The 11,368-nt window shown below is 33.8% G+C and overlaps 2 protein-coding genes across 3 annotated transcripts; both read left to right on the forward strand.

Moving 5' to 3' along the window:
• The first annotated feature begins 20 nt into the window (after positions 1-20).
• Positions 21-2,082, forward strand: LOC110669630 (CDGSH iron-sulfur domain-containing protein NEET-like). 2 transcript variants are annotated; one of them, XM_058132692.1, is made up of 2 exons: positions 21-674; positions 1,765-2,082. In XM_058132692.1, exons 1-2 carry the CDS (start codon positions 454-456, stop codon positions 1,871-1,873), a joined length of 330 nt encoding a protein of 109 aa, XP_057988675.1. In that variant the 5' UTR covers positions 21-453; the 3' UTR covers positions 1,874-2,082. The 2 variants fall into 2 exon arrangements, with proteins under 2 accessions (XP_057988675.1, XP_057988676.1); XM_058132693.1 differs by lacking the exon at positions 1,765-2,082 and adding an exon at positions 914-1,395 and having other exon boundaries at positions 33-674.
• Positions 2,083-8,447: 6,365 nt separating this feature from the next.
• On the forward strand, positions 8,448-10,802 carry LOC110669619 (xyloglucan galactosyltransferase XLT2). The gene has a single exon (XM_021831340.2). It carries the CDS (start codon positions 8,834-8,836, stop codon positions 10,355-10,357), a length of 1,524 nt encoding a protein of 507 aa, XP_021687032.2. The 5' UTR covers positions 8,448-8,833; the 3' UTR covers positions 10,358-10,802.
• Positions 10,803-11,368: the final 566 nt, after the last annotated feature.

Genomic DNA, 11,368 nt, shown 5'->3' on the forward strand with positions numbered 1-11,368 from the left:
TCATTTCTACTCACTAGAAAGAATACTACTAAAATAAGTCAAGAAGTTGATAACCCGTGTTCTCTACTTCCTGTTCATAGGCTATGAGGTTCTCTTATCAATTCCTACATAGTCCTAATTGCTGAACTTAAAGGGTTAAATTGTGATTCTGTTGATAAAAGCAGCATAGATTTGTTAAATATGTCTCATTTTACTTTTTCGTTGGGATTGAGAAAGGAAGAACTATCTGCTGTTGTTGACGACATGCCGTAGGATGTTCACCAAAGATGCCATATATTCTTGACATCAGAAGATTTCCACGTCATTCACAAATCCAACAGAGAGCGTGCTCTCCACAAGTTCAACACCCACTTTTCAATCCTGATAAACTTTCACCACCGCCTAACCTCCTATGTTAGGAATTGGAGCTACTCAATTCACCTGAGACAGAGAGACCTATTTACCCCCATTTCAATGGTGACACTGGCGAGTACGTTTGGTTCTGGTTTCTGTTTCAGCAAATTGGGAGTCGAAGGACTCAAGCCAACCACTCATTCAGCTGCAAGACCAAGACGCATGGTAGCGGTGAGAGCTGAAGCTCAAGCTATCAACCCAGAAATTAGAAAGAACGAGGAGAAGGTGGTGGACTCCGTTGTCGTCGCTGAGCTTTCTAAGCCCCTCACAGCTTATTGCAGGTCTTATTCACGTCAACTTCATTTATTTTTCTTTTGTCTTCTCAGTGTTTATATTGCCCACTTTTTCTAATGCACGCATAAATGGACGCAGAGCGAATAGCTACTGTTGATTTCATAATATTTAGTGATTGACATACGCATTTCAATCCAGGCGACAGATTTATTAAGAAAAAAATCCGTCATATTGGCATTTTTCATAAAGCTTCCTATTCAATAACCCATCTTTTTTTTTGTGTTAGCTTCACATTTGATTCTGCCATGCAACAAACACAAGAATGCTGTTCTTTTTGCATTAATTGAGCCAAAATCATCAATTTCAGAATTGGATTGTTGACTGTGTCCAGCTTATCATTTTGGGATATGTTGGTCATCCTAGCATAGTAGCTCCTTCAACTGGATCAGAATTTAAGGAACATTTTTTTGGGGAAAAACTTTGAACTTTGAAGATCTGGCGGTTAACTGATTCTCTTCTTCGACAGCATGTTTGCATTGTAATTCTTGTTATTTTTTATGAAGTTGTGAATTCATTTTGCCAGATCTTAGTAAGAAACGTTATGCATCATCTTTGTCTTGCATATAGACAAATCCTAACCTCTTTTCCCCCTGTAAAAATGCACAGTAGTGTGTTGTCTTAAGAAGCTATATGCGTAGTTTAGAGGCATAACAATGTGCCTGATCAACAAATGTTTTGGTACTTACGTTTTTTATGATTGATTTCTTACGTATCTGACTTTGATGCTGGCAATGTGGAGGTGACTGAAAGAATGTCAACTAAATTAACTGAGGTGAAGTGACATTGATGATGAAGTATTTCCTATCTTAAGTTCTTACCAAGTTAACATTTTCTGGAATTCACATGTTTTTTCAATCTGAAGTCTGAACTTCCAAATTTATCTTTTCTAGACAAAGTTTGTCATCCTAGAGCTTGTACAAGCATCCTATTACATGCTAGTGCGAAACCGATAACGTCATCCAAATTGCTGAATGTTTGATGTTACAATATCCCTGTAAAGGGAATGTATTTCAGCTCTTTGGTCTCTCTTTGTTTGCCAAGTAGAAAATTTGATAACCTGCATTGGTTATATGCTAGATGTTGGATGTCAGGAACTTTTCCTCTATGTGATGGAAGCCATGTAAAGCACAACAAAGCTACTGGTGACAATGTTGGACCTTTGCTTTTGAAAAAGCAGAAAGAGTAACTGATCTGTCCTTTTTTAATTGTTGATTGCCATGTAAAACTTTTAACTCTAGAAATTCTTAGTGTTGTTTTGTGATGATGTCAGCTCACTTCTTTTGGATTAGGTTGAGTTCTCTAGTTTCCTATTGCAAAACCACCATTATTTAATAAAACTTTGTAGTGAGACGATATCATTTTTTTATTTGTTGTGACTTTGCTGGCTTATTGTCATTGCTTGCCTTAACTAGATTTGGCAGTTACTTCTTCTCCATAGAGAAGAACAAGTCTGGTTGAATGATTTTGTGGATCGTATTTGTGTTAAAAATCTAGGGTATAAGGTTTAAAGGAGATTACCTGAAATGACTTCAGCAATGAACTTAGAATGTCTTACCAAGTATTAAATTAGTGCTTTTTCATTTTTGTGAACAAAAATGGGAGGAAGCAATCATTGTCAATTTGAAGTTGAGGCATCCCATTGTTTTCAAGTCTCTATCTTTGGAAGAGTAAATAGGCATAAATGTATTTCAATCTGAGATATTCTTTCTAGAGTTAAAAGGTTGTATTTTCCTAAATTCTTTTGAGTATTAGTGCAATATTGTTAATAAGCAAGGTCAGAAATAAGATTCTCTACTAGTTGTGTTGTCACCATTTATCCTCATGCTGAATTTATAGCACAGGTTTATTTTCTCTTGATCAATTAAGATTCTAAGTCGAAAAACTGAGAAAAGAACAAGGATTTTTTGAACCTTTCAGCTGCTAATCAGTTGTCCCGTCCTGTTTTTCTTAAGCAATGGTACAACTGAACTGTTACTTCTCTTTGCTTCATATGGATAAAACATGCTTTACTGCAGTTTTAACATTAGTGTTCTATGTTGTTTACATGTTTGGAAATAAAATATATGCTTATTGTCTTTTGATCAGTGATAAATCTTATTCCTGAAACCCTCTATTAGGATTAATGAGTGATGGAGAAAGAGAGTCCACTTATAATTTCAAGCAACCTCATGTGCTATGGAAATTGGAAACCCCACCTCCTTTATCCTTTTCTCTTGCGAAAGAACCACTGCCTTCCTCTCCCTAGGTTTCATTCTGGTTCTGTTATTAGTATTATTAATATAAGATGCCATCAGCCACATTTGGAACTTATATGCTGAATTAGGAATAACCATGGTGGACAGAAATGTCGTTTTCTTTCCATGTTAGGCGACGGGGTTGTTTGTTTAAAATCGTTGATCTTCTACTGCTGAAGACGATATGGACGTTACTTACATATCAGAATCATACTTCAAATTATATAAATACTTTTTTCTTAACGCATTTAAAATTATACTTTTTTTATATGTTAAATTACTTATAACTTTTAATTATAAATATACTATTATCTTTTATATATATATATATATATATATATATATATATATATATATATATATATATATAATCTATAATTAAAATATATATTATATGGTATACTTATATTATTATATTATATAATAATTTAACACTAAATTGTATACGCAACTTATAGTAAAGATAATATAATTTAAAAATAACTAAAAAATTTATTATATGATATACTATGTATTAATAATTTAATTCAAAATTTAAATATTAAATCAAATATGACTTTTTAATTAAATAATTATATAAAATTATTTTAAAAATCGATAATCGAACTGGAATCATACCAAACCAATCCGAAATTGAAGAATCAAGAACCATACCAAACCAAAATTGAAACAATAAAGAATAGAACCGAAATTATATCGAAATTTCGATTCGATTTTGATTCTTGAGTAAATTTTAAATCAAACCAAAATCGAACTAAAAACACCTACTTTATATTAGTTCCTATTTTTAAATTCTCTGAAGTTTTTTTCTTTTAAATGGAAAGCGACTAACTAGTTGTCGTTGGAAAGCTTAGGGTCTAGATCATAATTTTTTAATTTGTTAATTTTATTAGCTTTCTTCACAAGTATTTGACAAGATGAAACAATTCTTGGATGAAAAAGTTGCAAATATTAATAAAATAGAAGGCAATTAATAATGAAAGTTGGATGCCAAAGAACTCACAATGATTAAAGCCAATGAACGATGCTAAACAAGCTACATGGATACTAGGGCCACCAATAATTTTATTGAAAAAGGGAGAAATCAACTAGCTATCCAAGGCCAGTTGGTGGATTTGAAATGATTCAAAGCAAATGGTCCCGATAAGTAGTGTAAAATCATGGTATTAGGCTTAACCTGGCCGAATCGAACAAGATTTGCAAGCTGGAAGCAACACAAATGCAATTTCAAAGAATTCAAAAGAAGCAGCCATTAGTAGCCAAATCGACTCGAGCTTTTGTCTCAGAACGTAAATACTGATAAATATAAAAATAAATAAAAGGTCCATCCTGTTGTGGTGGTCACCCATTCATTTGTAGCCGAAGTCTTCAAAAAGACTTGCTCATTTAAGGCACCCAGCCCTATCTATTTAATTTAGACACAATAATAACGCAAAGCCCCGCCATATGAGATAGCAAAGATAAAGAGGACGAAACCTATGAACTGAAACTTTCCCATGTGCACTGCTTGGATGGATATCCATTTAGCATATGGAGGGTGGACTGTCTATTTCAAGCAATATTATGCTAAAACTAGATCAATCTGGATGGTTTTTAAGTTTCTATTCTCATCCAATCTAACAAAATGATAATACAAGGTCTAAAGAGTTTTCGTGCATTGCACTAGACAAATATTGTCAACTCATTTCATTATCTTATTAGTGAACCTCTTACACTTGTAATTAGATTAATTCTGTGTGTTTATTTCTTGTTAAAGAAACAAGTTTGATATTCTTGTTATTGTTACGTGTTGCAAGATTGTGGTGCCATTTATATTAGATGATTAATGTATGAGTATGTATTGTTAAAGAGTTCGCAAAAGCGAATCTCGGCTGGCTTTAAATTAAACTTCCTTCTATATACGTATGCACCTGAACTTCATTATAATGTTTAATTAGAGAGAGGTCTTATAAGTGGGTTGGCAGCTTCACATCAGGGCTGTGGCCAGTCAAACAAGCAGCTGGGAGTTATTTTTTTTTTCTTTTTAAGAAACAATTAAACTACAATTATATTCCTTACCACGATGGAGCTGCCAAGTGTCTGTAAACTGGGGCCCAATTTTATTCCTGACCACGTTGGAGCTGCCAAGTGTCCAGTAACAGGCCAAAGTTTCAATATATAGAGGACCACATGCGACAGTGACTAGACCACTCTGTTTCTCGGCGGCGACAAACAACACCACACTACATGTCGTTTTCGTGGATTCATGATTCCTGGTAATATACAGTTGGTTACTCCACCGTACGCCACCCCATCACCATCGCCACTCAATTATTATTATTATTTTATTACATCCATCCAGTGCTTTTGCCGTTTTAAGCAAAACGATCTCGTTTGGTTAACGAGGACAAAATTTAACAGGTGTCTGGGTCTTTTCTCCACTGAAACGTGGCGACTTTAGGTTCGATTTAATTAAGACTTCCTCGGTGATTTCGGTGAAATGAGGGCGGATCTTATACGTGTCTTCGTGACTGTGATGGCTAGGATGCGTTTCTACTTTTTATTTTCCCATTTTGCATTATGTTTAGAAAACTTTTATGTTAGTGTTTCGATTGAAGTAAAATAAGGGAAAGGGAAAATTGGAGAGGAAAAAAATTTTATTTTTTATTTATTTATATTTGATTATGTTTAATTAAAGAGAAAAATAAGGTGAAAATAAAATTTTAAAAGAAAAATAAGAGTTACATTTTACTCTTATTTTTATATTTTATTTTTATTTTTTTTAAAATTAGATATGAAATGAGAGAAAAATATTTAAAATTATAAAAATATTTTTCATTTTTTATGTTCTTTTTAAACATATGAGAATACTATTATAATTTTATTACTTAAAAAATAACTTTTCATTTAATATTTTTCTTCTTAATCCAATCACAAAATAAGAAGGTTATTATTATTTTTTTTTCTTTTTTTTTTCCTCTCATTCAAACATAGTATTAATGGAGAAAGAAATTACAGCGATAATATATATATATATATATATATATATATATATATATATATATATATATATATATATATATTTCTTATTTTTTATTTGAATAAACAAAATAATAAAATAAAAATGAAAATAAAATTATTTTTCTGATTAATATTATAATTAATTTACAATTTTATAATATGTATTTAAAAAAAGAATTTAATAAAAATTAATTTTATTTTTTTAAAGCAACCTTCATTTTTATTTTTTTATTAATTTTCTCTTTAAATTAAAAAGAAAATAATAAAAAATTAACTTTTTTTTATTTTTTCCTCTTCTCTAAATAAGAAAAAAAATACATCTATATAAACAAAGAGTAAGACTATGTGTATAGTAGATTTTTTATATATATATATTGAAAATTTTAACATTTGAAAAAAAATAAAGATTAAACATTTGTGCATTTATTTGCCATATATAATTGTAGATGAATGAATTTATCTCATCAAATAAGTGTAGCAATTTTAAAGCAATAAAAGCAGCTTTTGTCGTTGTGAGCCTCTAAAAGATTATTCAATGTGCCACGTAAGCTTTTAGTAAACCTGTAAAACAAAAAAATGGTAAGGCTGGTGGCCGGGTGAGCAGATTTAGATTCAAAATAAAAAATTAAATTGAATCAAATTAATTTGATTTAATTGGTTCGATTCGATTTTATATTATATAAATTTCAATTATTTCAATTCAGTTCGATTTTAAAAAGAAATAAATTGATTAAATCGAACCGAATCGAATAGTCATTTATATATTCAAATTGAATTAAATCGAACCGAATTGATTTTTAAATTGATTTTTTTTAATGAAAAATTTATGAACTATATTTAATTTTATATATATTAATTGTTTAATTTCATTGATTAATGGTTATTAGGTTCAAACTAAAGTTAAAATTAGACCAAATAATTTGAAAATCAAGTCTAAATTAAAAATCAATCAAAAATCAAAATAGATCGATTTAAACCGAATCGAAATAAATTGATTTGGTTTTTCACCTATTTCGGTTTGGTTTGGTTCGGTTTCTAAAATACATAATTCAATTTTTATAATTTAATTCGGTTCGGTTCGAACCGAATGCTCACCCCTACTTCTGACCAGTTATAAAGTCTGGTGAAGGTCGAGCTAATATATTTCTTTTAGATATTTACTTTATTTAGTTTATTGTAAATATATAAAAATAACTAGAAGTTTTGATCTACAAATATTTTCTTTTGATTCTCACATAGAGGATATATATATATTTATGTATTTAATTATGTTGAACAGGCATAGAGCCATATTTTATATACCATATGTATTTTAACAGGTTTCATGTATTCTTTTAACTATAGATTTAGGGAAAATTCTGTCAATTTTTCAAGTTATATTAGTCTCTATAGGTTAGCGATGGGTGTGACACTGACTCTTTTCCGATCGGATACTATTTAAAAAAGATGGTCATTAGATTTTCAACTCTTTTGATCTCCGTATGTTAAAAATAATTATGTGATAATTATTAGTAATATATGAACTTTATTTATGTGCGATCGAATTAGCGATAGCTCACTGTTACTCGATATCTAGTTTTTGACTCGGTTTGAGTGTTCGATAGATTATTATAGAAAGCGATTGTATTTACAGTTATTCATAACATTTTTAAATGTTTCGAATGTATTTCATATAATAAAAATTATAAAAATAGTTCTTAACATAAATTATGTAGTTTATATTTTGATTAAATTAGTAAGTTAAATCTATAAAATACTCATGTCTTTTACTAAATAAAATGTCTTAATTTTACAGATTCCTCTTGGCATTCAGGCTCGACAAGATATGCTGATTTGGACAGGAGATAGAAAGGGGAAGTATACGGTAAAGAGTGGTTACCAGCAGTTGTTTAAAGATAAATTTCCGGATTCCTCACAAATATAATATGTTCGGTGAAAATTCTGAAAGTGCAAGGTTCCGCCCAAAGTTAAAAACTTTTGCTGGAGAGTTGGTATGAATATTTTGCCCACCATGCAGAATCTCAGATTGAGAATAGTAGATGTTAAAGATTTTTACTTTATTGCAGGAATTGAATGATTATTCACTGCATTTTATTCGTGAGTTAGCGAATCGGACAGCTCATACTTTAGCAAGAGCTCTGTTTCAATGTCTGATTTTAGTGACTGGAGAGACGTTGCTCCTAGTCTTATCGAGGATGAATAAATCATCCCCTTTATTCAAAACAAAAAAAGTTAATATATTAAAATGATTTTCTTCCTATTTTTTTATTTTTATTCTAAACAAATCTTTTTTATTGCAAACTAATTTCTTAAACCGTATTTGAGAATTTCTGTTCCATATATATATATATATATATATATATATATATATATATATAAAACAAACAGAAATTCGGGCCAGTTTGCAGTAATAGGCGTCGTTAATCATTGCGATGAAATTACCCTTTATACGTTTGATTTCTGTTCAGCGTTCACATTTTAGAATTTCTGTGGAAAAAGTAGTTGATTGAAATTTAAAGGGACCAAATTACCCAGCTATTCACAGTTGCCCCGAGATGATACAGCCACGTGCCCGTTACTTATAACGGCTGAATGCCTGAATTCCTTGTCGGTTGCCTATGCTGCCGGTAATCTAATCGTACACGTGCACGTGCTTAACCCTTCCCATCTGTCTCTTACCTTTTATCACCGAATCCTTACTGCATCTGTCTGTACAAAAACCTCGAAAAAGCTCGTAACACAGAGCAGCAATAAACGCCCCACCTTACCCGCTCTCTGTCTCTCACCGCCACTGGTTGTTCGAGTACGGATATAAACTGGAACGATTTCATTTTTGGCTGTATACGCACCTGTTTTTCTGGTTCAGTCCCCGCCGGGAAAATCAAGTTCTAAACTGAATCTTCCCTTTCCTGATGCTTTCCATTTCCAGTCCATCCTCACCGGAACCCTATATCAGAAAACCCAAAAGCCAGCCGGACGAAGTCCTTCCTCGCAAGAGCTCGCTTAACTCCCTTAATTCTCTCCTTGCGAATTCTTACTTTAATCAATCCCGCGCATGGCTCCTCCTCTCCATCCTCTCCATCCAGATCATTCTCCTCCTTGGTCTCCGCTCAATTCCTTTCTCTTTTCCCCACCGCCACCATTTCCCCTCCCCGTATACTGACCATCTCAACATCTCTGCCAAAACCATCATCAATATCAGCCCCTCTGCAGCAGCAACTACTGATGAAGATGAATGTGGATCAGGAAGAGTCTTTGTCTACGATCTCCCCAGCAGGTTCAACACCGAATTGATTCGAAACTGCGACGAGTTGAACCCATGGAGTTCCAGGTGCGATGCCTTGGCTAATGACGGTTTTGGCCAGAAAGCCACCGGGCTTTCGGGGCTTGTGCCGGAAAGTCTGGCTCCCGCATGGTATTGGACTGATCAATTCGTCTCGGAGATTATCTTCCACAATCGGATTTTGAGGCACAAGTGCAGGACGACAGAGCCAAATAATGCGACGGCGTTTTACATTCCTTTTTATGCAGGATTAGCCGTAGGCAAGTTTTTGTGGCATAATTGCACTGCCAAAGACCGTGATCGGCTCTGCGAAATGATGCTGACGTGGGTCCAAGATCAACCATACTACAAGAAATCGAACGGCTGGAATCACTTCATCACCATGGGGCGTATCTCGTGGGATTTTCGACGGTCGAAAGATCAGGATTGGGGGTCAAGCTGCATTTACATGCCAGGTATGAGAAACATTACTCGCCTCTTGATTGAACGAAATCCGTGGGACTATTTCGATGTTGGTGTTCCTTACCCCACCGGCTTCCACCCCAGATCGGACTCGGATATCCTGCAGTGGCAGGAGTTTGTCCGTACTAGGAACCGTACGAATCTCTTCTGCTTCGCCGGGGCGAAACGCGGCGCTATCAAGAACGATTTTAGAGGCCTGTTGCTAAGCCATTGCCAGAATGAGTCGGACTCGTGTCGAGTCGTAGATTGTGCCGGGACTCGTTGCTCCAACGGCACCTCGGCAATTCTCGAGACGTTTTTGAATTCCGATTTTTGTTTGCAGCCGAGAGGCGATAGTTTCACCCGTAGGTCCATCTTTGATTGCATGTTGGCGGGTTCTATTCCGGTTTTGTTCTGGAAACGAACCGCTTATTACCAGTACGATTGGTTCTTACCGGGCGAACCTGAGAGGTACTCTGTTTTTATACACCGGAATGATGTAAAAAATGGGACTTCCGTACGGGAAGTGCTTGAGAGTTACAGCAAAGAAGAGGTAAGGAAAATGAGAGAGAAGGTGATTGATTATATACCCAAATTTGTGTATGCGAGACCTCAGGAAGGCTTAGAGAGTATAAAGGATGCCTTTGATGTTGCCATAGATGGGGTATTGAAGAGATTCAAGGAGCAAGAGGAGCGGTTCTACAAATGGTAATAAGATGTTAAATATGAAGGAAAACTGGGAATCAAGTATCCAATTTTGGTGAGATCATAACACGAGTGAAACAGAGATGATCAAGATCAAGTTATGGTTTATTACTATTAATCGAAAGGCAATTACTATCAGTTAATAGTACGCTTTTTTGAAGCAGAGAAAGGGAGTTGGGGTGTGTCTTCTTTTTTGACAAATGTTGTATGTATACTATACTAGTATTTATTTGGTTGAAGAGCAAGTTTCAGAATTACAGATTGTTTGCTTGTGTAATTTATCACTAGCATATAGACGAGGCAGGACCACCCAATCACCCATTGGTGTTTGGATGGCAACAACATTGGAGGCTATAATGTTGTGGCTTTGTCTGGACCATGCCAAGATCAGCACCCAGGAATATAGACGAATTAGAAAATGTAATTTACAGAATAAATTTTATATTTTTCTATTTTCATTATTTTATTTTTTTTATTTAATTCTTTTAGTGTGATAAATGTTGAAGTATAGAAGCTTGGCGATGGTGGTGGCTAGCATGCATGATTATAATGTTTCTTTTGATGGTTTCTTGTAGATTATCAAATCGGGTGAATTCAACGGGAATAAAGTTACAAAGAAAGTGACTGTCCCTATTCATTTTCGTTTTCCGCTCATTTTATCTTTTTTTTTATTATTATTATTGAGTAATGCAAAGATTAATAACCAAGTACAGCAATTAGACAAAAAAGATGTTGGTGTCCTGATCTGTTCAGTTAAAGTAAGGTAGGGGTTGGTGGGTGGGTGGAGATGCCTGAAAAGGGCTTGAAGGAATCTACCTTTATCTTTTTATATTTTTCCTTGGCTTTGGATTGAAGCCACAGAGGGGAAATTGGTATTGTTAGATTATTTTAATCAAAGCCCTCATTGTTTTGGAACACTGCGTTAATAATCTAATGACATATATCACCAATACCAGTTATGGTCCTGTGGAGACGTCAATCTTGGTAGGAGCAATTTCAATATCTCGTGGAAGTCTCA

Source organism: Hevea brasiliensis, chromosome 13 (assembly GCF_030052815.1).
Source record: "Hevea brasiliensis isolate MT/VB/25A 57/8 chromosome 13, ASM3005281v1, whole genome shotgun sequence".
Lineage (NCBI taxonomy): Eukaryota > Viridiplantae > Streptophyta > Magnoliopsida > Malpighiales > Euphorbiaceae > Hevea > Hevea brasiliensis.

Coding starts and splice junctions, on each gene's coding strand:
- LOC110669630 (XM_058132692.1), top strand. CDS start 454: ATGGTGACACTGGCGAGTACGTTTGGTTCTGGTTTCTGTTTCAGCAAA. Junction 675..1,764: donor CCCCTCACAGCTTATTGCAG/GTCTTATTCACG, acceptor GTTATATGCTAG/ATGTTGGATGTCAGGAACTT.
- LOC110669619 (XM_021831340.2), top strand. CDS start 8,834: ATGCTTTCCATTTCCAGTCCATCCTCACCGGAACCCTATATCAGAAAA.